Raw genomic sequence first — 27,999 nt, 5'->3', positions numbered from 1 at the left:
CTCAAGAAACGAATGCTGCCACTTGAATATAGTCAAACACCTGCTTGCTGTGCTGCCTGCTCCTCCTCCCGCTGGGCCACCACTTTAGCAAGCCCACAACACAAATAAGATGGCAGCAAACAAAACAGCCATAATCACTGCCAGAAAAGCCAAGGTCAGTCCTGCCTCTTTGATGTCAAAGGTGCAGGTGTTTTCTGTTTCTTTTTACCCTGTTAAGGAGTAAGAAGTGCTTTGGCATAGGATTTTGCTTATAAGAAAGAAACGATCAGAGTTTGAGGCATAGAGCTTGTATGTACTGGTAATTCATTGCAAGAGAAGTGAGCATGTGGATCCCAGGTACTCTTTTCAAGTGCATAATAAGCATTCCTTGGGATAGGATCATCTCTTCCACTTTAAGAACAGGTTATACGGCACCCTCCCTTTAATTTGCACTGAAGGTGTTGGTGTAGAAAACTAGCAGGGGATAGATAGCTGGTGTGCTCTCAGTTCCCATGTCAGCTTATTTAGCAGTAACTTCCTTGTGTCCACAGATCTCAAGTATTTATGGCTTGAAGGAAGAACGCTGCCAGTCCAGAAATCTCCTCCCAGCCTGAGGAGGAAATACAACACAGCTTGAATCTATCATTTGCCACTTGCCACCATGACGTCAGCTCAGGGCTGAACTTTCTACCTGTGGCTGGGACCTTAAATGAGCTGACGCCAGAGGAGAAAAGCGCTTTCTCTAAGGTTTAGCAGCAAGTAGCAGCAGCAACAGAAGCGGCAATGAGACACCGTCTATTTCTTGCAGTGTTGCTCAGCCTGGCGTTGGGCCTTTTGAAAGGTAAGAAACACTATCTTCCGTTTTGGGATTTATGAGGGCAGCTATTGTGTGGCAGTGAATGGATTGCTTAGTACTTTCAGCAGCTGCTGAGAAGTCAGTGGTGATACACAATTCAGCATGTCTAGATTTTGATTAATTAATGATGAAAGATGTCACTGCAAGCCAACAGTTTGCCTTGTTCACAGAACAATTCAAAATCACTGGTGCTTGTGATTAACCTAATTTAGCCTATTCCAAGAGCAGTTTGCAGGACTTCCACACTAAACTCAGGTAATTCAAGCTCTGTTACAGTCGTAACAAAAGGTGCAACTGTTCCACCCCAGTACCCTTCCGGCCAGAGGCTCCTTGTCTGGAAAGCAGTGCCACCTGAACTGGCTCGCAGAGATTTTGTTCCCTCCTGTTGCAATAAATTAACGGAAACATCACATCAGCTTGCAAGAGGCTGTTCAAACTAAAGGGCAGGTGTCATTCCTTAAGCTACTTACTACTTTTTCTGGCATTGTGACAAACTTGGTTGTTGTGGGTCAGAGCCTCCGCCCAAACCTGCCTTTCCCTGATACTGAGATATCAGGGGGTGAAGGCATCAGCAGAAGCAGAATTAAAACAACTATACAAAGAGTTTTGTGGCAACTTGAAGGTGTGAGAGGACAGGAATTCCCAGGCAATACAAAGATAAAATTACAGAGATATGAGCCAAATTAAGACCTGTTAAGCTTGCAATTGGTGACAGATGGTTGTGGGCCTCTGTTCACCGTGAGTGAACATATGTATTTCCAGCAACATCTACAATATGCTACAGACCAACTTTCAGCTATAAATCATGAGCATAGAAGTCTTCAGGACTGTTGGTTGGTTTTCTGTTTGGAGGCTTGTAGGTAACAGCAAGATGTGAAAAATCTTAACCCAAGAGTTACTGAAAGTAATGTGAGTATTTCAGTTACTTGAACTCACTTTGCATCAGAATAGGTCAGCCCAGAAACCTTTTTGCTTCTAAGTAAACACTGTAAAAGCCTTGCAGGATGTGTCCATTTGAATAGTACTGGCAACGGCCCTGCCCTGCTCAGCAGCCAGATGTCTCTGCTGTTCCATAATCCTGGTCCTAATATCCATTTCTTTATTGCCACAGTAATGCTTAAATCCGTTAACGTATCCTGATTCATTACATAGAATGTTAGGTCTAGGCACATAGAGCCATAAATTAGCCACCTTTGCTCAGGTTACCTTTGACAAGTCCATCAGAAAGGTTCAACTGTAGCTCATGTGCTCTGCTGTCACCACCAGATGCTGTTCTTCCTGAGTCCAAAGGGTACTCCTGGGCAACTGTTAGCCAGAGCCTTTTGAGGCTGAGTTGTTGTAAAAAAATGGCTAGTTGTCTAAGGGGTTGTTGCCCTAACATCTATTGCTTGTGGCCAGCACAGATTCATATTATATCATGGTTATAGGAAAAATGTACATTTCTTTACATTGACTAGGAACACATAATGCTATATATAGAACTCAGTGACCAGTGGAGGCAGAAGAATTGGCAGAGAACTGGTACAATTGCTCGTGTTTTCCCTTCACATAGAGGAGACAAAAGGATGACTTGTCTTTTTCACATGCCTTTTTCTACGTGAGCTTTATTGACTAGGAGAAAAAAGTTTAGATTTTCCTCACTTTGGATTTTCAGAGCCGTGCAAAGCTCTAGAAAAGTAGGGTTTGTTTTTCAAATGTCTACTGAGATTTGCAATATGTTTTAATACATCAGCTTGAAGAGTGTGATAGTGACACAGATTTTAGCCACAAATACGTTAGTCCCCCAGCTGCATGCTATTAGTGCTTTAGATTAAATTATGATTGCAGCAGCATAACTCAGAGTTAATAAGTTTATTCGTAAAATATATATTAACTAATTCATATTAAAGTTAGATCATATGATCCAAACTGGCCATTTGTCAGTATCACACATTTATCAGTAAGGCTGGTTTATTATTTGTTTTCCTTACTTCTAGGAAAAACACCCCAAACCAAACCAACCAACAAAAAAAAAACAACCAAAAAAAAACCCAAACAAAAAAACCCAAACCAAAAAAAAAAACAAATCAACCCCTCAACACATTATTTATATCAAGAGTTGAGAATTACACAGTTTAAATAAAAAAACCCAAACCAAACCAACTTAAAACTAAATATCTGAAATACTTTGGAAGAGTAAACACAATAAGAGGGAATGCTGAAACCAAAATATGAGGAAATTTTGTCACCTTTTGTCTGGTATTAGTCAGGTTTCTTTTTATTCAGAAAAAAATTATAAAAGGAAGGAAAAGACAAAAAATAATGAATACTGTCATGACTGCATAGAATTGTGATCCAGGAAAAAGGGTCTTGATACCACTGATGATAATGTAGTAGAACAAGCATTTGTTGAACAGAAATAGTCTGCTTTCATTGTCCACATGAATTTGCACAAGAGCAGGTGCTAGCAAAGGCAGTCATCCTTCCACTGCTCTGAAAGAGTCTATAGAGAGTTTTCAATGATGCTCCAGTAGTACTCAGCCCAGGGATCATGTCCTAGTGAATGGGACACCCCAGACCTTGCTCTAACAAGGTCTTAGCAGGAGAAGTGTTTGTGCTCTAACAAGGTCTAGCAGGAGAAATGTTTGTGCCTACAACTCAACAGAAGTCCTGTAGAAGACAAAGGCAGGGAAAGTATAAACCTGCTATTGGTAATAAGGAGTCCAATGGCAGGGTCAGAGAAAATGACTATAAGAGAAAAAATAACACAGTGATGCATGAGGTGTGGGGACAGCCCAAAGGCAAGGTAAGGCTTCCCAGGGTTCTAGCTGTTCAGCCCCCAACAGTACCCCTTGCAAGTATCTTCCCCCTAAGCTGTCCTGCATGCACAGAGTTCCCCAGTATTTCCAACCCTCTTCTCTTCATCAGAAACCACTGCTGCCACTGGAGGAGAAGAATCAAAAGCTTCAACAACTGTGCCAACAACCTCAAAAAATCCAGGTAAGGAGAAAACCCCTCAGGCAAAAAATTCTGGATACAGATTGGAGTAACCAAGTCCAACAGATCTCTGCAGTCCTCATGGAGATGTGTTCCCCTGCCCAAATTTCCCTGAGTTCCTCTCCCATGGAAGACAAAGATGCCCAAATAAGGATGTGAACATCCTCCACAGTTCCCTATTTCCCTCCTGCTCTTTGCTGCAAGGAAAAAGTGTTGGGGAAGATATGAGATGCTTTCCTGCTTGGTGCCTCTGCCTCCTGCACCAGGTTTGGGTACAAGAGGATTCATGGAATGACATGCCCAGGGGAGCCCCTGCTGGCAACCTGAAGGCAGTTGTGCCTGAGGTTGGTTGGAGAATGGGCAGGAAGGGAGCTGTGCCACTCAGCAGCACGGGGCTGAGGCCAAGGACTGTGTTTGGGCACTAGGGAGCAGTCCCTCCCTGACATTCTCCATCCTGGCCAAGCTGCCTGTTCAATGTCGTGCTGAGGAGCCCCAGCTCTTCCTGCATGGGGGGCTTGTAGGATTGCATCCTTCCTGCCAGGTTCCCATTTTCCCATCATGATTGCCCAGCATAGTAAATGACCCTGTGTCTCCAGTTTTCAGCAAAATGATCCTAGTGAAAAGGCCCCTACAGGGAGTGGAGGGTGTGCAGGCTGTACGAGCCTGATGGCCCAGCTCGAGCTCTTCTGAAAGATGCTCCTGGCTGTACTTTGCTTCCTTGGGCAAGTGGGGGGAGCTTTCCTGCCAGGGGGAACACGTGTGTGGCTGTGGCTGAGACAGCTGTGGCCAGGGAGCACAGCTAATCTGGGGGCAATGCAGTGCCTCTGTGGGGCACTTGTTCATGTCCTGGCATTTGTGGGACAAGGGGTCACAGACACATCAGATGACACAGGAATCACATGCAGGGAGTGCCCAAAGGCAGGGCAAGGCTGCTCAGGGCTTTGGCTGCTGAGGCCCTCACTGGTCCCCCACCAGCTACGTGCTCAGATGTTGTCCTGTACACACAGAGCTCCCCAAGGCTTTTCCAACAGGCAATGCTAAGCAGTGCTGCCACGTTTCTTCTGTTCTCTTCATCAGAAAGCAACGACCAAACTGTAGCAACGCCTGCCCCATCAGTGAATACCACCTCAGAACCTCCAGGTAAGGATCAATGTCTTCCGGTGGCCCCTTCTGGGGACAGATGGGAGTAACAGAATGCCAGGGAGCTCTGCAGTGTCCCCAGAGAGGGATGAGTGATTTTGCCCAGGTTTCCCTGAGATCCTCTCCCACAGGAGACAAAAGTGCCCAGATCAAAGCTGGGAATACCCTCGACTCCTCCTCCTTTCCCTTGTTCTCTGCCTCAGGGAGCAAGATTTGAGGAGGTGACTCTTTTCCTACTTGTTGCTCTTGCCTCCTGTACCAGGCCTGATAGCAAGAGGATCCCTGCAAAGACATGCCCAGGGCAGTCCCAGCTGGCATCCTAAAGGGAGTTGTGCCTGCGGTTGGTTGGAGCACGGGCAAGGCTGTACGAGCCTGATGGCCCAGCTCGAGCTCTCCTGAAAGATGGTCCCGGCCATGCTGTGCTTCCTTGGGCAGATGGGGGGAGCTTTCCTGCCAGGGGGAACACGTGTGTGGCTGTGGCTGAGACAGCTGTGGCCAGGGAGCACGGCTAAGCTGGGGGCAAGGCAGTGTCTGTGTGGGGCACTTGTTCATGTCCTGGCATTTGTGGGACAAGAGATCACAGACACATTAGAGGAAAAAGCATGGTATGCAGGCAGTGCCCAAAGGCAGGGCAAGGCTGCTCAGGGCTTTGGCTGCTGAGGCCCTCACTGGTCCCCCACCAGCTACGTGCTCAGATGTTGTCCTGTACACACAGAGCTCCCCAAGGCTTTTCCAATAGGCAATGCTAAGCAGTGCTGCCACATTTCTTCTGTTCTCTTCCTCAGGAAGCAACAACCAAACTGTAGCAACGTCTACCCCATCAGTGAATACCACCTCAGACACCTCCAGGTAAGGATCAATGTCTTCAGGTGGCCCCTTCTGGGGACAGATGGGAGTAACTTAATCCCAGGGAGCTCTACAGTACTCCAGAGAGGGCCAAGTGCCTGTGCCCAGCTTTCCCTGAGATCCTGCCCCAGAGAGGGATGAGTGCCTGTGCCCAGGCTTCCCTGACATGCTCTCCCAGGGGCGACAAAGGTGCCCAGATCAAGGCTGTGAATATGGAGGCTGCTGTTTTCCTGCTTCTGCACTTGCCTCCTACCGCAGGCCTGGGTGCAAGAGGATCCCAGCAAAGACATACCCAGGGCAGTCCTTGCCGGTGTCCTGAAGGGAGTTGTGTCTGAAGTTGGTTGGAGCACAGGCAGAGTGGGAGCTGTGCCACACAGCAGCATAGTGGCTGAGGCCAGGGACCGTGTTTGGGCACCAGGGAGCAGTCCCTCCCTGTCATCCTCCATCCTGGCCAAGCTGCCTGTCCCAGTGCGGTGCTGAGGAGCCCCATGCTGGTTGTTTTAAGGTCCTGCTGGGGTCACGTAGAGGAGGGGCAGCCTCCCCAGTCAATCAGGTCTTCCTGTATGGGGCCTTGCAGGATTGCATCCTTCCTGCTAGATTCCCTTTTTCCCATCAGGATTGCCCATCATAGTCAGTGACTCTGTGTCTCCAGCTTTCACTGAAATGGTCTTGGAGAGAAGGCCCCTATGGGGAGTGAAGTCTGTACAGGCTGTACGAGCATGATGGCCCAGCTTGAGATCTTCTGAAAGATGCCCCCGGCCATGCTGTGCTTCCTTGGGCAGATGGGGGGAGCTTTCCTGCCAGGGGGAACACGTGTGTGGCTCTGGCTGAGACAGTTGTGGCCAGGGAGCACAGCCAATCTGGGGGCAATGCAGTGCCTCTGTGGGGCACTTGTTCATCTCCTGGCATTTGTGGGACAAGGGGTCACAGACACATCAGATGACACAGGAATCACATGGAGGGAGTGCCCAAAGGCAGGGCAAGGCTGCTCAGGGCTTTGCCTGCTGAGCCCCTCACTGGTCCCCCACCAGCTACGTGCTCAGATGTTGTCCTGCATGCACAGAGCACCCCAAGGCTTTTCCAACAGGCAGTGCTAAGCAGTGCTGCCACATTTCTTCTGTTCTCTTCCTCAGGAAGCAACAACCAAACTGTAGCAACATCTACCCCATCAGTGAATACCACCTCAGCACCTCCAGGTAAGGAGCAATCTCTTCAGGTGGCCCCTTCTGGGGAGAGATTGGAGTAAGAGAATCCCAGGGAGCTCTGCAGTGCCCCCAGAGAGGGATGAGTGCCTGTGCCCAGCTTTCCCTGAGATCCTGTCCCAGAGAGGAATGAGTGCCTGTGCCCAGGCTTCCCTGACATGCTCTCTCAGGGGTGACAAATGTGCCCAGATCAAGGCTGTGAATATGGAGGCTGCTTTTTTCCTGCTTCTGCTCTTGCCTCCTGCCGCAGGCCTGGGTGCAAGAGGATCCCAGCAAAGACATTCCCAGGGCAGTCCTTGCCGGTGTCCTGAAGGGAGTTGTGTCTGAAGTTGTTTGGACACGGGCAGAGTGGGAGCTGTGCCACACAGCAGCACAGGGCTGAGGCCAGGGACCGTCTTTGGGCACCAGGGAGCAGTCCCTCCATCCTGGCCAATCTGTCTGTCCCAGTGTGGCACTGAGGAGCCCCATTCAGGTTATCAGAGCTCGTGCTGGGGTCATGCAGAGCAGGGACAGCCTGCCCAGTCCCTCAGGTCTTCCTGCATGGGGCCTTGAAGGATGGCATCCTTCCTGCTAGATTCCCATTTTCCCATCACGATTGCCCAGCATAGTCAATGACTCTGTGTCTCCAACTTTCACTGGAGTGATCTTAGAGAGAAGGCCCCTGTGGGGAGTGGAGGTTGTACAGGCTGTATGACCATGATGGTCCTGCTTGAGCTCTTCTGACAGATGCTCCCAGCCATGCTGTGCTTCCTTGGGCAGGTGGAGGGATCATTCCTTCCAGGGGGAATGCAGTGCCTGTGTGGGGCACGTGCCCATGTCCTGGCATTTGCGGGACAAGGGGTCACAGACACAGCCCCTCATGGTTCCCCACACCTGTGTGCTCAGATGTTGTCCTGTACACACAGAGCTCCCCAAGGCTTTTCCAAAAGGCAATACTAAGCAGTGCTGCCACGTTTCTTCTGTTCTCTTCCTCAGAAAGCAACGACCAAACTGTAGCAACGCCTGCCCCATCAGTGAATACCACCTCAGAACCTCCAGGTAAGGATCAATGTCTTCAGGTGGCCCCTTCTGGGCACAGATGGGAGTAACAGAATCCCAGGGAGCTCTACAGTGTCCCCAGAGAGGGATGAGTGCCTGTGCCCAGGTTTCCCTGAGATGCTCTCCCAGGGGAGACAAAGATTCCCTGATCAAAGCTGTGAATAACCTCGACTCCTCCTCATTTTCCTGCTGCTCCTTGCTGCAAGGTTCAAATGTTGGGGAAGATTAGAGGCGAGCACTCCTTTCCTTGCTTGCTGCTCTCACCTCCTGTACCAGGCCTTGGTGCAAGAGTATCCCTGACAAGACATGTCCAGGGAAGTCCCTGCTGGTGCCCTAAAGGGAATTGTGCCTGAGGTTGGTTGGAGCATGGCAGGGAGTGAGCTGGGCCACACAGCAGCACGTGGCTGAGGCCAGGGACCGTGTTTGGGCACCAGGGAGCAGTCCCTCCCTTTCATCCTCCATCTTGGCCAAGCTGCCTGTCCCAGTGTGGTGCTGAGGAGCCCCATCCTGGTTATTTCAAGGTCCTACTGGGGTCACGCAGAGGAAGGACAGCCTTCCCAGTCCCTCAGGTCTTCCTGTATGGGGCCTTGCAGGATTGCATCCTTCCTGCTAGATTCCCTTTTTCCCATCAGGATTGCCCATCATAGTCAGTGACTCTGTGTCTCCAAATTTCACTGAAATGGTCTTGGAGAGAAGGCCCCTATGGGGAGTGGAGTCTGTACAGGCTGTATGAGCATGATGGCCCAGCTTGAGATCTTCTGAAAGATGCCCCCGGCCATGCTGTGCTTCCTTGGGCAGGTGGAGGGATCATTCCTGCCAGGGGGAACACGTGTGTGGCTGTGGCTGAGACAGCTGTGCCCAGGGAGCACAGCCAATCTGGGGGCAAGGCAGTGCCTCTGTGGGGCACTTGTTCATGTCCTGGCAGTTGTGGGACAAGGGGTCACAGACACATCAGATGACACAGGAATCACATGGAGGGAGTGCCCAAAGGCAGGACAAGTCTGCTCAGGGCTTTGGCTGCTGAGCCCCTCACTGGTCCCCCACTAGCTACGTGCTCAGATGTTGTCTTTTACACACAGAGCTCCCCAAGGCTTTTCCAAAAGGCAATACTAAGCAGTGCTGCCACGTTTCTTCTCTTCTCTTCCTCAGGAAGCAACAACCAGACTGCAGCAACGCCTGCCCCATCAGTGAATACCACCTCAGAACCTCCAGGTAAGGATCAATGTCTTCCGGTGGCCCCTTCTGGGCACAGATGGGAGTAACAGAATGCCAGGGAGCTCTGCAGTGTCCCCAGAGAGGGATGAGTGCCTGTGCCCAGGTTTCCCTGAGATGCTCTCCCACAGGAGACAAAAGTGCCCAGATCAAAGCTGGGAATACCCTCGACTCCTCCTCCTCTCCTTGGTTCTCTGCCTCAGGGAGCAAGATTTGAGGAGGCAAGCCTTTTCCTTGCTTGCTGCTCTTGCCTCCTGTACCAGGCCTGATAGCAAGAGGATCCCTGCAAAGACATGCCCAGGGCAGTCCCTGCTGGCATCCTAAAGGGAGTTGTGCCTGCGGTTGGTTGGAGCACGGGCAAGGCTGTACGAGCCTGATGGCCCAGCTCGAGCTCTTCTGAAAGATGCTCCCGGCCATGCTGTGCTTCCTTGGGCAGATGGGGGAGCTTTCCTGCCAGGGGGAACACGTGTGTGGCTGTGGCTGAGACAGCTGTGGCCAGGGAGCACGGCTAAGCTGGGGGCAAGGCAGTGTCTGTGTGGGGCACTTGTTCATGTCCTGGCATTTGTGGGACAAGGGGTCACAGACACATCAGATGACACAGGAATCACATGCAGGGAGTGCCCAAAGGCAGGGCAAGGCTGCTCAGGGCTTTGCCTGCTGAGCCCCTCACTGGTCCCCCACCACTTATATGCTCAGTGGTTGTCCTGTAAACACAGAGCTCCCCAAGGCTTTTCCAAAAGGCAGTGCTAAGCAGTGCTGCCACGTTTCTTCTGTTCTCTTCCTCAGGAAGCAACAACCAAACTGTAGCAACGTCTACCCCATCAGTGAATACCACCTCAGAACCTCCAGGTAAGGATCAATGTCTTCAGGTGGCCCCTTCTGGGCACAGATGGGAGTAACAGAATGCCAGGGAGCTCTGCAGTGTCCCCAGAGAGGGATGAGTGCCTGTGCCCAGGTTTCCCTGAGATGCTCTCCCAGGGGAGACAAAGGTTCCCTGATCAAAGCTGTGAATAACCTCGACTCCTCCTCATTTTCCTGCTGCTCCTTGCTGCAAGATTCAAATGTTGGGGAAGATCAGAGGCGAGCACTCTTTTCCTTGCTTGCTGCTCTCACCTCCTGTACCAGGCCTTGGTGCAAGAGTATCCCTGACAAGACATGTCCAGGAAAATCCCTGCCGGTGCCCTAAAGGGAATTGTGCCTGAGGTGGGTTGGAGCATGGCAGGGAGTGAGCTGTGCCACACAGCAGCACGAGGCTGAGGCCAGGGACCGTGTTTGGGCACCAGGGAGCAGTCCCTCCCTTTCATCCTCCATCCTGGCCAAGCTGCCTGTCCCAGTGTGGTGCTGAGGAGCTGCATCCTGGTGGGTTGAACATCCTGCTGGGGTCACACAGTGGAGCTCTTCCTGCATGGGGGCCTTGGAGGATTGCAACCTTCCTGCCAGCTCCCCATTTCAACCCAGCAAGGTTGAAACACCAGCTGGGGTCACACAGAGGAGGGGCAGCCTCCCCAGTCCCTCAGCTTTTCCTGCGTGAGGGCTATGGAGGATTGCATCCTTCCTGCCAGATTCTAATTTTCCAATCACAATTATCCAGCATAGTCAATGATCCTGTGCCTCCAACTTTCAGTGGAATGATCCTGGGGAGAAGGCCCCTACAGGGAGTGGATGGTGTGCAGGCTGTACAAGCCTGATGGCCCAGCTCTAGCTCTTCTGACAGATGTTCCCGGCCCTGTGGTGCTTCCTTGGGTGGATGTATTGATCTATCCAGCAAAGAGGAACACGTGTGTGGCTGTGGCTGAGACAGCTGTGGCCAGGGAGCACAGCTAAGCTGGTAGCAATGCACTGTCTGTGTGGGGCAATTGTTCATGTCCTGGCATTTGTGGGACAAGGGGTCACAGACACATCAGATGACACAGGAATTACAGGGAGGGAGTGCCCAAAGGCATGGCAAGGCTGCTCAGGGCTTTGGCTGCTGAGGCCCTCACTGGTCCCCCACCACTTATATGCTCAGGGTTGTCCTGCATGCACAGAGCACCCCAAGGCTTTTCCAACAGGCAGTGCTAAGCAGTGCTGCCACATTTCTTCTGTTCTCTTCCTCAGGAAGCAACAACCAAACTGTAGCAACATCTACCCCATCAGTGAATACCACCTCAACACCTCCAGGTAAGGAGCAATCTCTTCAGGTGGCCCCTTCTGGGCACAGATGGGAGTAACAGAATGCCAGGGAGCTCTACAGTACTCCAGAGAGGGCCAAGTGCCTGTGCCCAGCTTTCCCTGAGATCCTGTCCCAGAGAGGGATGAGTGCCTTTGCCCAGGCTTCCCTGACATGCTCTCCCAGGGGTGACAATGGTGCCCAGATCAAGGCTGTGAATATGGAGGCTGCTGTTTTCCTGCTTCTGCTCTTGCCTCCTGCCGCAGGCCTGGGTGCAAGAGGATCCCAGCAAAGACATTCCCAGGGCAGTCCTTGCCGGTGTCCTGAAGGGAGTTGTGTCTGAAGTTGTTTGGACACGGGCAGAGTGGGAGCTGTGCCACACAGCAGCACAGGGCTGAGGCCAGGGACCGTCTTTGGGCACCAGGGAGCAGTCCCTCCATCCTGGCCAATCTGTCTGTCCCAGTGTGGCGCTGAGGAGCCCCATTCAGGTTATCAGAGCTCGTGCTGGGGTCATGCAGAGCAGGGACAGCCTGCCCAGTCCCTCAGGTCTTCCTGCATGGGGCCTTGAAGGATTGCATCCTTCCTGCTAGATTCCCATTTTCCCATCACGATTGCCCAGCATAGTCAGTGACTCTGTGTCTCCAACTTTCACTGGAGTGGTCTTGGAGAGAAGGCCCCTGTGGGGAGTGGAGGTCGTACAGGCTGTATGACCATGATGGTCCTGCTTGAGCTCTTCTGACAGATGCTCCCAGCCATGCTGTGCTTCCTTGGGCAGGTGGAGGGATCATTCCTTCCAGGGGGAATGCAGTGCCTGTGTGGGGCACGTGCCCATGTCCTGGCATTTGCGGGACAAGGGGTCACAGACACAGCCCCTCATGGTTCCCCACACCTGTGTGCTCAGATGTTCTCCTGCATGCACAGAGCTCCCCAAGGCTTTTCCAAAAGGCAATGCTAAGCAGTGCTGCCACGTTTCTTCTGTTCTCTTCATCAGAAAGCAACGACCAAACTGTAGCAACGCCTGCCCCATCAGTGAATACCACCTCAGAACCTCCAGGTAAGGATCAATGTCTTCAGGTGGCCCCTTCTGGGGACAGATGGGAGTAACAGAATGCTGTGCTTCCTTGGGCAGGTGGAGGGATCATTCCTGCCAGGGGGAACACGTGTGTGGCTGTGGTTGAGACAGCTGTGGCCAGGGAGCACAGCCAATCTGGGGGCAAGGCAGTGCTTCTGTGGGGCACTTGTTCATGTCCTGGCATTTGTGGAACAAGGGGTCACAGACACATCAGATGACACAGGAATCACATGCAGGGAGTGCCGAAAGGCAGGGCAAGGCTGCTCAGGGCTTTGGCTGCTTAGCCCCTCACTGGTCCCCCACCAGCTACGTGCTCAGATGTTGTCCTGTACACACAGAGCTCCCCAAGGCTTTTCCAAAAGGCAATGCTAAGTAGTGCTGCCACGTTTCTTCTGTTCTCTTCTTCAGAAAGCAACAACCAAACTGCAGCAACGCCTGCCCCATCAGTGAATACCACCTCAGTACCTCCAGGTAATGAGCAATCTCTTCAGGTGGCCCCTTCTGGGCACAGATGGGAGTAACAATGCCAGGGAGCTCTGCAGTGTCCCCAGAGAGGGATGAGTGCCTGTGCCCAGGTTTCCCTGAGATGCTCTCCCAGGGGAGACAAAGGTTCCCAGATCAAAGCTGTGAATACCTTCGACTCCTCCTCATTTTCCTGCTGCTCCTTGCTGCAAGGTTCAAATGTTGGGGAAGATCAGAGGCAAGCATTCTTTTCCTGCTTGCTGCTCTCACCTCCTGTACCAGGCCTTGGTGCAAGAGTATCCCTGACAAGACATGTCCAGGGAAGTCCCTGCTGGTGCCCTAAAGGGAATTGTGCCTGAGGTTGGTTGGAGCATGGCAGGGAGTGAGCTGGGCCACACAGCAGCACGAGGCTGAGGCCAAGGACCGTGTTTGGGCACCAGGGAGCAGTCCCTCCTTTTGATCCTCCATCCTGGCCAAGCTGCCTGTCCCAGTGTGGTGCTGAGGAGCCCCATCCTGGTGGGTTGAACATCCTGCTGGGGTCACGCAGTGGAGCTCTTCCTGCATGGGGGCCTTGGAGGATTGCAACCTTCCTGCCAACTCCCCATTTCAACCCAGCAAGGTTGAAACAACAGCTGGGGTCATGCAGAGGAGGGGCAGCCTCCCCAGTCCCTCAGCTTTTCCTGCGTGAGGGCTATGGAGGATTGCATCCTTCCTGCCAGATTCTAATTTTCCAATCACAATTATCCAGCATAGTCAATGACCCTGTACCTCCAACTTTCAGTGGAATGATCCTGAGGGGAAGGCCCCTACAGGGAGTGGATGGTGTGCAGGCTGTACAAGCCTGATGGCCCAGCTCGAGCTCTTCTGACAGATGTTCCCGGCCCTGTGGTGCTTCCTTGGGTGGATGTACAGATCTATCCAGCAAAGAGGAACACGTGTATGGCTGTGGCCAGGGAGCACAGCTAATCTGGGGGCAAGGCAGTGTCTGTGTGGGGCACTTGTTCATGTCCTGGCATTTGTGGGACAAGGGGTCACAGACACATCAGATGAAACAGGAATCACATGCAGGCAGTGCCCAAAGGCAGGGCAAGGCTGCTCAGGGCTTTGGCTGCTTAGCCCCTCACTGGTCCTCCACCACTTATATGCTCAGTGGTTGTCCTGCATGCACAGAGCTCCCCAAGGCTTTTCCAACAGGCAATACTAAGCAGTGCTGCCACGTTTCTTCTGTTCTCTTCATCAGGAGGCAATAACCAAACTGTAGCAACGCCTGCCCCATCAGTGAATACCACCTCAGAAAGTCCAGGTAAGGAGCAATCTCTTCAGGTGGCCCCTTCTGGGCACAGATGGGAGTAACTTAATCCCAGGGAGCTCTGCAGTGCCCCCAGAGAGGGATGAGTGCCTGTGCCCAGGTTTCCCTGAGATGCTCTCCCAGGGGAGACAAAGGTTCCCTGATCAAAGCTGTGAATACCTTCGACTCTTCCTCATTTTCCTGCTGCTCCTTGCTGCAAGATTCAAATGTTGGGGAAGATCAGAGGCGAGCACTCTTTTCCTGCTTGCTGCTCTCACCTCCTGTACCTGGCCTTGGTGCAAGAGTATCCCTGCCAAGACATGTCCAAGCAAGTCCCTGCTGGTGCCCTAAAGGGAATTGTGCCTGAGGTTGGTTGGAGCATGGCAGGGAGTGAGCTGGGCCACACAGCAGCACGAGGCTGAGGCCAAGGACCGTGTTTGGGCACCAGGGAGCAGTCCCTCCCTTTCATCCTCCATCCTGGCCAAGCTGCCTGTCCCAGTGTGGTGCTGAGGAGCTGCATCCTGGTGGGTTGAACATCCTGCTGGGGTCACGCAGTGGAGCTCTTCCTGCATGGGGGCCTTGGAGGATTGCAACCTTCCTGCCAACTCCCCATTTCAACCCAGCAAGGTTGAAACACCGGCTGGGGTCACGCAGAGGAGGGGCAGCCTCCCCAGTCCCTCAGCTTTTCCTGCGTGAGGGCTATGGAGGATTGCATCCTTCCTGCCAGATTCTAATTTTCCAGTCACAATTATCCAGCATAGTCAATGACCCTGTGCCTCCAACTTTCAGTGGAATGATCCTGGGGAGAAGGCCCCTACAGGGAGTGGATGGTGTGCAGGCTGTACAAGCCTGATGGCCCAGCTCGAGCTCTTCTGATAGATGTTCCCGGCCCTGTGGTGCTTCCTTGGGTGGATATATGGATCTATCCAGCAAAGAGGAACACGTGTGTGGTTGTGGCTGAGACAGCTGTGGCCAGGGAGCACAGCTAACCTGGTAGCAATGCACTGTCTGTGTGGGGCACTTGTTCATGTCCTGGCATTTGTGGGACAAGGGGTCACAGACACATCAGATGAAACAGGAATCACATGCAGGCAGTGCCGAAAGGCAGGGCAAGGCTGCTCAGGGCTTTGCCTGCTTAGCCCCTCACTGGTCCCCCACCACTTATATGCTCAGTGGTTGTCCTGCATGCACAGAGCTCCCCAAGGCTTTTCCAACAGGCAATGCTAAGCAGTGCTGCCACGTTTCTTCTGTTCTCTTCCTCAGGAAGCAACAACCAGACTGCAGCAACGCCTGCCCCATCAGTGAATACCACCTCAACACCTCCAGGTAAGGATCAATGTCTTCAGGTGGCCCCTTCTGGGCACAGATGGGAGTAACAGAATGCCAGGGAGCTCTGCAGTGTCCCCAGAGAGGGATGAGTGATTGTGCCCAGGTTTCCCTGAGATCCTCTCCCACAGGAGACAAAAGTGCCCAGATCAAAGCTGGGAATACCCTCGACTCCTCCTCCTTTCCTTGGTTCTCTGCCTCAGGGAGCAAGATTTGAGGAGGCAAGCCTTTTCCTTGCTTGCTGCTCTTGCCTCCTATACCAGGCCTGATAGCAAGAGGATCCCTGCAAAGACATGCCCAGGGCAGTCCCTGCTGGCATCCTAAAGGGAGTTGTGCCTGCGGTTGGTTGGAGCACGGGCAAGGCTGTACGAGCCTGATGGCCCAGCTCGAGCTCTTCTGAAAGATGCTCCCGGCCATGCTGTGCTTCCTTGGGCAGATGGGGGAGCATTCCTGCCAGGGGGAACACGTGTGTGGCTGTGGCTGAGACAGCTGTGCCCAGGGAGCACAGCCAATCTGGGGGCAAGGCAGTGCCTCTGTGGGGCACTTGTTCATGTCCTGGCAGTTGTGGGACAAGGGGTCACAGACACATCAGATGACACAGGAATCACATGGAGGGAGTGCCCAAAGGCAGGACAAGTCTGCTCAGGGCTTTGGCTGCTGAGCCCCTCACTGGTCCCCCACTAGCTACGTGCTCAGATGTTGTCCTGTACACACAGAGCTCCCCAAGGCTTTTCCAAAAGGCAATGCTAAGCAGTGCTGCCACGTTTCTTCTCTTCTCTTCCTCAGGAAGCAACAACCAAACTGCAGCAACGCCTGCCCCATCAGTGAATACCACCTCAACACCTCCAGGTAAGGATCAATGTCTTCAGGTGGCCCCTTCTGGGGAGAGATGGGAGTAACAGAATGCCAGGAAGCTCTGCAGTGTCCCCAGAGAGGGATGAGTGCCTGTGCCCAGGTTTCCCTGAGATGCTCTCCCACAGGGAGACAAAGGTTCCCAGATCAAAGCTGTGAATACCTTCGACTCCTCCTCATTTTCCTGCTGCTCCTTGCTGCAAGATTCAAATGTTGGGGAAGATCAGAGGCAAGCACTCTTTTCCTTGCTTGCTGCTCTCACCTCCTGTACCAGGCCTTGGTAGCAAGAGTATCCCTGACAAGACATGTCCAGGGAAGTCCCTGCTGGTGCCCTAAAGGGAATTGTGCCTGAGGTTGGTTGGAGCATGGCAGGGAGTGAGCTGGGCCACACAGCAGCACGAGGCTGAGGCCAAGGACCGTGTTTGGGCACCAGGGAGCAGTCCCTCCCTTTTGATCCTCCATCCTGGCCAAGCTGCCTGTCCCAGTGTGGTGCTGAGGAGCCCCATCCTGGTGGGTTGAACATCCTGCTGGGGTCACGCAGTGGAGCTCTTCCTGCATGGGGGCCTTGGAGGATTGCAACCTTCCTGCCAACTCCCATTTCAACCCAGCAAGGTTGAAACAACAGCTGGAGTCATGCAGAGGAGGGGCAGCCTCCCCAGTCCCTCAGCTTTTCCTGCGTGAGGGCTATGGAGGATTGCATCCTTCCTGCCAGATTCTAATTTTCCAATCACAATTATCCAGCATAGTCAATGACCCTGTACCTCCAACTTTCAGTGGAATGATCCTGGGGAGAAGGCCCCTACAGGGAGTGGATGGTGTGCAGGCTGTACAAGCCTGATGGCCCAGCTCGAGCTCTTCTGAAAGATGCTCCTGGCCATGCTGTGCTTCCTTGGGCAGATGGACGGAGCTATTCCAGCCAGGGGGAACACGTGTGTGGCTGTGGCTGAGACAGCTGTGCCCAGGGAGCACAGCTAATCTGGGGGCAAGGCAGTGTCTGTGTGGGGCACTTGTTCATGTCCTGGCATTTGTGGGACAAGGGGTCACAGACACATCAGATGAAACAGGAATCACATGCAGGCAGTGCCCAAAGGCAGAGCAAGGACTGCTCAGGGCTTTGGCTGCTGAGCCCCTCACTGGTCCTCCACCACTTATATGCTCAGTGGTTGTCCTGCATGCACAGAGCTCCCAAGGCTTTTCCAAAAGGCAATACTAAGCAGTGCTGCCACGTTTCTTCTGTTCTCTTCATCAGGAGGCAACAACCAAACTGTAGCAACGCCTCCCCCATCAGTGAATACCACCTCAGAAAGTCCAGGTAAGGAACAATCTCTTCAGGTGGCCCCTTCTGGGCACAGATGGGAGTAACTTAATCCCAGGGAGCTCTGCAGTGCCCCCAGAGAGGGATGAGTGCCTGTGCCCAGGTTTCCTGAGATGCTCTCCCACAGGGAGACAAAGGTTCCCTGATCAAAGCTGTGAATACCTTCGACTCCTCCTCATTTTCCTGCTGCTCCTTGCTGCAAGATTCAAATGTTGGGGAAGATCAGAGGCGAGCACTCTTTTCCTTGCTTGCTGCTCTCACCTCCTGTACCAGGCCTTGGTGCAAGAGTATCCCTGACAAGACATGTCCAGGGAAGTCCCTGCTGGTGCCCTAAAGGGAATTGTGCCTGAGGTGGGTTGGAGCATGGCAGGGAGTGAGCTGTGCCACACAGCAGCACGAGGCTGAGGCCAAGGACCGTGTTTGGGCACCAGGGAGCAGTCCCTCCCTGACATCCTCCATCCTGGCCAAGCTGCCTGTCCCAGTGTGGTGCTGAGGAGCCCCATCCTGGTGGGTTGAACATCCTGCTGGGGTCACGCAGTGGAGCTCTTCCTGCATGGGGGCCTTGGAGGATTGCAACCTTCCTGCCAACTCCCCATTTCAACCCAGCAAGGTTGAAACAACAGCTGGGGTCATGCAGAGGAGGGGCAGCCTCCCCAGTCCCTCAGCTTTTCCTGCGTGAGGGCTATGGAGGATTGCATCCTTCCTGCCAGATTCTAATTTTCCAATCACAATTATCCAGCATAGTCAATGACCCTGTGCCTCCAACTTTCAGTGGAATGATCCTGGGGAGAAGGCCCCTACAGGGAGTGGATGGTGTGCAGGCTGTACAAGCCTGATGGCCCAGCTCGAGCTCTTCTGACAGATGTTCCTGGCCCTGTGGTGCTTCCTTGGGTGGATGTACAGATCTATCCAGCAAAGAGGAACACGTGTGTGGCTGTGGCTGAGACAGCTGTGGCCAGGGAGCACAGCTAACCTGGGGGGAATGCAGTGTCTGTGTGGGGCAATTGTTCATGTCCTGGCATTTGTGGGACAAGGGGTCACAGACACATCAGATGACACAGGCATCACATGCAGGGATGCCCAAGGCAGAGAAGGACTGCACAGGGCTTTGCCTGCTGAGCCCCTCATGGTTTCCCACCACTTAGATGCTCAGTGGTTGTCCTGCATGCACAGAGCTCCCCAAGGCTTTTCCAACAGACAATGCTAAGCAGTGCTGCCACGTTTCTTCTGTTCTCTTCATCAGGAAGCAACAACCAAACTGCAGCAACGTCTGCCCCATCAGTGAATACCACCTCAACACCTCCAGGTAAGGAGCAGTCTCTTGAGGTGGCCCCTTCTGGGCACAGATGGGAGTAACAGAATGCCAGGGAGCTCTGCAGTGTCCCCAGAGAGGGATGAGTGATTGTGCCCAGGTTTCCCTGAGATCCTCTCCCACAGGAGACAAAAGTGCCCAGATCAAGGCTGGGAATACCCTCGACTCCTCCTCCTTTCCTTGGTTCTCTGCCTCAGGGAGCAAGATTTGAGGAGGCGACTCTTTTCCTGCTTGCTGCTCTTGCCTCCTGTACCAGGCTTGATAGCAAGAGGATCCCTGCAAAGACATGCCCAGGGCAGTCCCTGGTGGCATCCTAAAGGGAGTTGTGCCTGCGGTTGGTTGGGGCACGGGCAAGGCTGTACGAGCCTGATGGCCCAGCTCGAGCTCTTCTGAAAGATGCTCCTGGCCATGCTGTGCTTCCTTGGGCAGATGGGGGGAGCTTTCCTGCCAGGGGGAACACGTGTGTGGCTGTGGCTGAGACAGCTGTGCCCAGGGAGCACAGCCAATCTGGGGGCAAGGCAGTGCCTCTGTGGGGCACTTGTTCATGTCCTGGCATTTGTGGGACAAGGGGTCAAAGACACATCAGATGACACAGGAATCACATGCAGGGAGTGCCCAAAGGCAGGGCAAGGCTGCTCAGGGCTTTGGCTGCTGAGCCCCTCACTGGTCCTCCACCACTTATATGCTCAGTGGTTGTCCTGCATGCACAGAGCTCCCCAAGGCTTTTCCAAAAGGCAGTGCTAAGCAGTGCTGCCACGTTTCTTCTGTTCTCTTCCTCAGGAGGCAATAACCAAACTGTAGCAACGTCTGCCCCATCAGTGAATACCACCTCGGAACCTCCAGGTAAGGATCAATGTCTTCAGGTGGCCCTGAAGACAGGTGGGGGTAACAGAATCTGGGGACAGATGGGAGTAATAGAATCCCAGGGAGCTCTACAGTACTCCAGAGAGGGCCAAGTGCCTGTGCCCAGCTTTCCCTGAGATCCTGTCCCAGAGAGGGATGACTGCCTGTGCCCAGGCTTCCCTGACATGCTCTCCCAGGGGCGACAAAGGTGCCCAGATCAAGGCTGTGAATATGCAGGCTGCTGTTTTCCTGCTTCTGCTCTTGCCTCCTGCCGCAGGCCTGGGTGCAAGAGGATCCCAGCAAAGACATACCCAGGGCAGTCCTTGCCGGTGTCCTGAAGGGAGTTGTGTCTGAAGTTGTTTGGACACGGGCAGAGTGGGAGCTGTGCCACACAGCAGCACAGGGCTGAGGCCAGGGACCGTCTTTGGGCACCAGGGAGCAGTCCCTCCATCCTGGCCAATCTGTCTGTCCCAGTGTGGCACTGAGGAGCCCCATTCAGGTTATCAGAGCTCGTGCTGGGGTCATGCAGAGCAGGGACAGCCTGCCCAGTCCCTCAGGTCTTCCTGCATGGGGCCTTGAAGGATGGCATCCTTCCTGCTAGATTCCCATTTTCCCATCACGATTGCCCAGCATAGTCAATGACTCTGTGTCTCCAACTTTCACTGGAGTGGTCTTGGAGAGAAGGCCCCTGTGGGGAGTGGAGGTCGTACAGGCTGTATGACCATGATGGTCCTGCTTGAGCTCTTCTGACAGATGCTCCCAGCCATGCTGTTCTTCCTTGGGCAGGTGGAGGGATCATTCCTTCCAGGGGGAATGCAGTGCCTGTGTGGGGCACGTGCTCATGTCCTGGCATTTGCGGGACAAGGGGTCACAGACACAGCCCCTCATGGTTCCCCACACCTATGTGCTCAGATGTTCTCCTGCATGCACAGAGCTCCCCAAGGCTTTTCCAAAAGGCAATACTAAGCAGTGCTGCCACGTTTCTTCTGTTCTCTTCCTCAGGAAGCAACAACCAAACTGTAGCAACGTCTACCCCATCAGTGAATACCACCTCAGACACCTCCAGGTAAGGATCAGTGTCTTCAGGTGGCCTCTTCTGGGCACAGATTGGAGTAACAGAATCCCAGGGAGCTCTGCAGTGTCCCCAGAGAGGGATGAGTGATTGTGCCCAGGTTTCCCTGAGATCCTCTCCCACAGGAGACAAAAGTGCCCAGATCAAAGCTGGGAATGTCTTATCTATGAGAACATACCTATGGAGTTAAGTGAATGATACCAGGCAAGGTGAAATTGGTGTCTTAGAAGGGAACTGTAATACTACCCTTTGCATAATTTACATTGAAATATGACTTTTAATTACTTTAAAGCATTTAAATTAGTGATAGATATTAAACATATACTCTAAAATCTTTACAAAATGTATAATTATTCAGAGAATATATACCATGATAATTAATTTTGGCGTCCTCATTTTAATAATGTTTCTGCAGTAATGGACCCTGCCACAACACTGGGTCATAATAATGCAAGTATGTACCAGTGTAGTATTAAAGACTCACAGGCTATTGTAGTCTGCCTTTTTCTGCTGCTTTTGGAAAGCCTTGATATACTTTCCTTGTTTGATTTGGTTTTATTTGTATTAAGTAGAGTTGAGTTGTGAATGCTCAATATGACAGATAATGAAATTCAGCCATACTCCCAGCCCTCCAGTGATATCCTGCTGGATTGTATATGGAAAACAGTTACTATATGGACATTAAGCAAGCAAGATATAATTTGATCTGTAATTGCATCTATGCTCTCTAAAACATGCCTGGTAGATTCCTTTAGTAGAAGTACACAGGAACTATTCAATATATGAGTTACTTTATATTCATGGCTATTCAATTTATATTCACTGGCTATTGCAATTTCATAGAAATACTAATGTCAATATCTTTCATTTTTGTATCAGAGAACTTCTGCAGTACAGAACCTTGTGGAAGAAACTTTGCTAAATGTGTTCCTTTAAAGAGCAGTTATACCTGCCAGTGCGAATTTGGATTCTACTATAGCAAGGAGGATAAGAATTGTTACAAAGGTGAGTTGCAGTAGGGCCTCTATGTTTTTAGTTAGTTACCTGCTCAGGTGAATTTTTCTTCCCATATCCCTAGTTTTCACGTTATAACTGAAAGCATAATCAGTCTGGGAAAGTAAATGCTGAGCAATTCCTTGCTTTGCAGACAGCCACTGCTACAATGACCTAGATTGTTATCTCACAAAACAGTGATAGCCAAAGAGGTTAATGTTCTAGAAAAAGAGTTCTCTGTCAGGGATGCTGGAGATTGAAATGAGTGAAAAGCAGGAAACAATGCAAGTGTAAACCTGACATTGATATCAGTTGTGAAGATTTAAAAGAGGTCAAACTCATGAAGACCTCTGAAAAACTGGATTAATTTTGCCATTGCTAAACACTCATCACAGACCTGTTGAAATGCGTCTCTGAGATGCTGTTGAAGGCCAAGTGTGTGAGCAAATAGGGCTTCTTATTTAAAGTGCAAGGAAGACTCTCAAATTTACTTGTGAGACCTAAGAAGCAGGTTGACACTCAATCATTTTCTCTGATATGGTGAACCATGTTAGCTGCTTAGTAGCTGCAGTTTTGGAGTCCTTAATATACATTTTTTCTCATTAAATGTTGTAACACCTCACAGAGAGTCTTTTAGTTTCAGGCCATGCTGACAGTTTAGTGTTATTCAGTTTCCTAATCAGGACAATTTGATTGAGCCCAGGATCCTGCCTACTTCCCAGGTAGCCAGAGTAAATCCCCCATTGTGACTCAATTGATTGAGCAAACATTTGTCCCCTACTGATCCCTCCAGTATATGAAAAATAGCACTGATTGTTTTCCGCATTGTGTTTCCCCATCACTGAAAGCTGGAGAACTCTAAGGTGAAACCTCACTTTCTTGAATGCTTTCTAACTTATATTCTCTCTTCTCATTTCAGGGGATGTATACCCAGGGCTCATTAGTGTGAATGAATATTACAATGAGAGTGTTCAGATTGTAAATTCCACAGAGTACGAAGAGGTGTTCAACCATGTATCAGAATTTGTGAGTGACAGTGTTGGGTTTTTTCTGTGTATTTCATGTTGTACTGGGTGTTATGCAGACAGAGAGGACACACACTGCCTTTAATGTGGAGCCTAGAAGAGTTTCATTTGAGAAAACTACTTCTTTTGAAGAACTCTCCATACTAGTTTACACCTATTTGTAAAAGACCTGAATTTTACCCTCAGATGACTCTTACTGAAGTGAAGTACCTGATTTAATTAATGTCTGCTTTTGTGGTACCACTTTCATTCTGGGGAGTTCTCACATAAATTGCTCTGCATCTTTCACCGGTCCCTCTCCAGAAACAACGGGGCTGAGTGAAGTTCTCCAGCCTACTGAATTTCTGAACTCCACTTTTGCTGGAGGCTCAATAATACTCAGTGGGTGTGAGTAAAAATGAACGTTTTTTTTTTTTTTAAGAAAATTATCATTTCCACAGAGCACAAACTTTTCAGAATGGCTGTTCAGCTATTTCTAAATACCTGAATAACAAGCCTCTTCCATAAGCCTACCACTTTTAGTATTTTAATATTTTAATGCTGTTAATTAAATGGATACTACACATTTTGAGTATTCTATGACTGTGCATAAAATTTGGTAATAGATTTCCTGGGAAAATAAGATGAACAGTTTAATTTATGCTGTTGTGTTGAAACAAGTGGATTTGCTTATGTCTCTTTCTGGTAGTAAGGAAGAAGAGATATGCACCTCTACTAGACATCTGATCAAAAAATATTCATCAGATATTAATCAGAAATCATCAAAACTGGTTATCAATTTCTGACTCTTATTGTGAATGTTTTATCAGAAAGTGACCAAAAATTGTTCCTCCAGAAGGTTTAAAAATATTTTCCTCAATTTTTTTGTCCAGCATTTGTTCATGGCATGGCAACAAAAGAGCACGATATGTAGGACTAGAATAGGCATAATGTAGTAATAGAATGCAAAAGTGAAAACAGCATAAAAAATTATTTTAATTTTATTGCAAAGATAGTTTATCTTTCATTTCAGTTGAATTAGACATCCTTTTCTTGTGGTGCCTCTTGCTTGTGTGGCAGTTGAAGGCAGCTGCCACCGCTAGCTGTTCCCTGCTACACATGGGATGAGGGAGAGCAGTGACTTTTCTGCTGACTCCATTCCTCTCCCAGTGCCTTCACCAGTGCTGTGCTTCCCCCACAAGATCAACCCCTTATGATCCCACTTCACTGTATCTTAGGGACACCTGCCATCTCAAAGGATGCCTACTTCTCCCTCTTCTCTCTCATTGATTGGTACCGTGGAGACATCCTCCTAAGCAATGAGTTTGCAAGAGAGTGTTTGTAGCTATCCAGCCAGTCCAGTCCACTCCAGCTATCCTAATGCACTGCCTGACATTCATTCTCCATCCCTCCACTGCTCTCCCATATTCCCTGTCCTCCCATATTCTACAGCACCACCCCACTACTCCTCTTCTGCAACACCTTTCGAGTGTATATAACTGATCAGCTTGCTTGATTTGTGCCTATAGTTGCATGTTCTGGGTTAAAACTTTACAGCTGAAGCCTCAGTGGTTCATGTGACTTTGGTCTATGTTTCAGCTTGCCTTTAACCACAATTCATTTCTTTTTTTATAGTTTCAAAAGGCCTTAGCAAGTTTACCAGGCTATGTAGAGACTGTCATTGTGGAAATTAAGTAAGTTTGCCATTTGTTTTTGCACAGTACATGCTTCCCCACACCCCATTTTAATCTGTTCCCATGGAATACTCAGTTCAATAAAGAATATGGGACAAGTTCAGTTCAGAATGCTTTCCCTTAAAGAAGGACATTCTTTTCATATTTTTAAAGTTTCTGGGATGTTGGCCCCATTTTTCCCCCAAAATGTCTGTGAAATGGGCTGGCTCACATAGCTCCACAGTGGATGTCCTACTTTTAGCACCATGTAGGATATAGCACTATGCTATAACTATGATATAACTATGCTATAAGCAGTAACAGTTAACTTTGAGGTTCCTATGAACACTTGCAGATCCAACTCAGAACTCCCAGTTAATTTAAAAAACACCCTTCTTTACAGAAGGCATACAAAATGCATCTCACTCTGCATTTGTTGGTCCCTCCTGATGGCAGGTTGAATTAAATGAGCTGTGGTGACTGTAGCTGTGGAAATAGGTCCTTTGCTGGTCTAGGTGGATGTCCCTCTCTTCTCGTCCCCATCTCTTAGAGGTTACTGTCCCCAGAGTTCTGCCAGCTTCTTTATGAGTGGTTCCTAAGCCACATCCCTTTCAGTCAACCCCATGGTTTAAGCAGTTAAGCAGAGTGTTGTTCCAGTAGAGTTGTGAGGGCAGTAACTTCAAACAGAGCAGTTGTGACAAACACGCAGGGCACAGTAACATCTCCAGGCACTACAGCAATCTGCCACTTAGAGATATTTGTGTGCATATCCCAGCAGTGTGACGTTTAACTGAAGAACAGGGTAGTCACTGCTGTTTTCCACCTTATCCCAAGAGATTGATGTCTAGCTGAACCCAGCTCAGCTAGTGTGCAGTTGGCATAGATACCTCTACACTGCAAACAGACCCTTCTGAATTCACTGTGGTCATATCCTGAATTATCCTCACCATGCTTCAGGATGGGTTCTCCACATCATGCCTGGATGACACCACAGGCTGATGCAAGTATGTGAAAGTTAGGGCCTAACAGATAAGGTCTTCCACACTGCAGGTGACTTGAGGTTAGCTTAGTTAAAAAATGTCAGCTGTGTGTCAACAGCACACAAAGAGCAATGTTGATAGCATTAAATCCAACAGCTACCTATTTATATCTGGATCTACTGCAAAGATGGCTGTTACTGTATTCCTAAGCTAGACTTAAACTCATTTTCAAGTGTCTTGGCAATTACCCACACCATGGGAAGAAAGAATTCTGCTAGGGGAGAGAGGGAGATTTGGCAGAAAATTTCTCTTGTCTTTGCTATCCATATGCATTATATGAAACTTTTAAATGGTACTATCTGTACTTTTCAGACCTCAAAAAGAAATCAGAGCTGATTCTCAAACAGACATAACTGTGATAAACCTGTTTAAGGAGAACTCAGATGTGACCAATCAATCAGTTTCTGATGCAGTAATGAAAGCAATAACTGAAAGTCCGTCCTATGTCTCTTCTTACAAAGGTATGTAACTCCTTACTGTGGAAGTATATAATCAGCAGAAACAGAGGTTCCTATCTTCCAACCTGGTTGGAGGATTTCTGTGTGCATAAAAGCCCATCAAAGCATAAGCCTTGCTGATTTTAAGGAGCTTAATGCTCAGTCTTGTGTAATTTTGAAGATTCAACCATGTGGTGCTAGGCTTTTTTGTCTTACTAAGGCTTTCTACTTCCTGTGTAAAGAAGAGAAGGAAAATACTTATTCCCAAGTAAGCAATGGCATGTTGATTTTAACCTGCTGAGTGTTAAGTGGTGGCAAAAATCAGGATAAAATATATACAGACATATATTGTGCTTCTGAGACTAAGCCAGTATTTTACTGGAAAAATAGGATGAAACTCTCTTTAGACTTCTTCTATAATTAGCTGTGGTAACTGAAATGAGGCCTCACTGATTAGTTACAGAGCTAAGTGATTCATTGATCTAAACCAGTAAATTCTTGCATTACTAAATTACTTGGAGAATTATTTCCTAAATAAAATATGGATTTTTCTCTCTCTCTCTTTTTTTTTTTTTTTTTTTAACATGATCCCATTTTGAAACCAGCTTTCTCAAAAGATATAACTAATAACTAAAAGTGTCCATTTCATGACTTATAGCCTGAGCTTGGTCTCTGGAGGTGAATGTATCCACCTCCACCATGACATTTCTTGTGTGCTGTTCCTAAATGTGAGAGGGAAACAGAAAAAAACCTGAGAGCTTGCAAAGCACCAGCACGTACCTCTAATGTGTGCCAGGCACTGAGATTTTTGAACCATTCCCAACACTGGGTCGTAGATCTAAAGAGCAATGTGCTGGGCAAACAGGATACTGACACTGCTTGTGAAATGAGCTGCTTGCCCATAAATATTTAAATCTATGTAGAGCTGTATGGGATCTGGGCCTCACAGTTCAGCTGTGGAAAAAACTAAGGGAATAGTGACAGGGTTTTCTGTAGGTTTTTTTAAGGTGAGTCAGAAATTCAGTGTTCAGAATATGAACTTATGGGTAGAATTTCCCTTTTCATAGACTGGAAGCCAGGAAGGTTTGGAGACAGTTGTAGGAGTCTGAGAAATAGGAAGTCAGAAGGTATGATGGAGACATGACCTTAACTGGTAAAGAGCAAGGGAAAAGAAATGGCTGATCCAAAAACCTGCAGTATTGATGTCTTTTTTTCTTTAGAATTACTAAATAATCAGTTTATGATTTACTAGGTGAGTGCACTGCTTTCTATGAAATATTATTAGTACTCAGGTTTGCTCCCTGTTTCTCTTTTAAAGTGGTGAAGAAATGTGATGTGTTTCAATGTGATACTCGAACCACAGAGTGTGTAGAAGAGCCGGTTCTAGAATGCAAATGCAAAAATGGTTTAGGAAAGATAAATCAGGATGATCGTTTTTGTTTAGGTAAGAACTTTGCTGCTTTATCTATCCCTGAAAGTCTGACCTGCTTATTCCTTGTCTCAGTCCATTTTCGAAAAAGAGTGCTGTGCAAATGTGCTGACCTGTAAATATAAGGGAATGCATGTCTTATTAAAAAAAGCCATAGAAACACGTTCTCACATTTCATACATCCATAATTCTATTCCAGTAGAATAAACTACTAAAGCTTGACAAAATCATCACTGAAACCAGTGAGTGGGCAATTCTTTAAATACATTGTTAGACTCTTGGTAAGAACTGAAACCTAAATAGGTAAAGGATGGAACAAACTGAATCCTGTATTCACAGCCTTCTCTGCTAGTAGATATTTTGGGAATAAATTCTGCAAGCTACTTGAAGGCAGCTATGGGAAGGCTGACAGAACTAGAACCCTCATGATGCACGACAACGACCTGTTCACTGTTCACAGTTCTAGGTTTGCGTTACCTGGAT

General features: G+C 49.7%; 1 protein-coding gene across 11 annotated transcripts in view; it reads left to right on the top strand.

Annotated features, from left to right (window-relative positions):
* The first annotated feature begins 626 nt into the window (after positions 1-626).
* The window catches only part of MUC13 (mucin 13, cell surface associated), a 33,498-nt gene continuing 6,125 nt past the window's right edge, over positions 627-27,999 (top strand). The window contains exons 1-13 of one of the 11 annotated variants that reach the window (XM_050340391.1): positions 627-820; positions 3,743-3,814; positions 4,889-4,951; positions 6,931-6,993; positions 7,975-8,037; positions 9,187-9,249; positions 10,036-10,098; positions 11,347-11,409; positions 21,820-21,945; positions 22,853-22,959; positions 24,573-24,631; positions 25,963-26,111; positions 27,406-27,531. In XM_050340391.1, coding sequence (XP_050196348.1) covers positions 763-820; positions 3,743-3,814; positions 4,889-4,951; positions 6,931-6,993; positions 7,975-8,037; positions 9,187-9,249; positions 10,036-10,098; positions 11,347-11,409; positions 21,820-21,945; positions 22,853-22,959; positions 24,573-24,631; positions 25,963-26,111; positions 27,406-27,531 — 1,075 coding nt within the window. In that variant the 5' untranslated portion in view covers positions 627-762. The remainder of the gene's footprint in view (positions 821-3,742; positions 3,815-4,888; positions 4,952-6,930; positions 6,994-7,974; positions 8,038-9,186; positions 9,250-10,035; positions 10,099-11,346; positions 11,410-21,819; positions 21,946-22,852; positions 22,960-24,572; positions 24,632-25,962; positions 26,112-27,405; positions 27,532-27,999) is intronic. The other 10 variants (XM_050340393.1, XM_050340392.1, XM_050340395.1 and 7 more) reach the window with 10 other exon arrangements.

The sequence above is a fragment of the Myiozetetes cayanensis genome, unplaced genomic scaffold (genome assembly GCF_022539395.1).
Source record: "Myiozetetes cayanensis isolate MyiCay16 unplaced genomic scaffold, myiCay2020 scf9, whole genome shotgun sequence".
Lineage (NCBI taxonomy): Eukaryota > Metazoa > Chordata > Aves > Passeriformes > Tyrannidae > Myiozetetes > Myiozetetes cayanensis.
The sequence above is the reverse complement of the archived record's forward strand: the minus strand, read 5'-3'. Positions and strand labels throughout refer to the sequence as shown.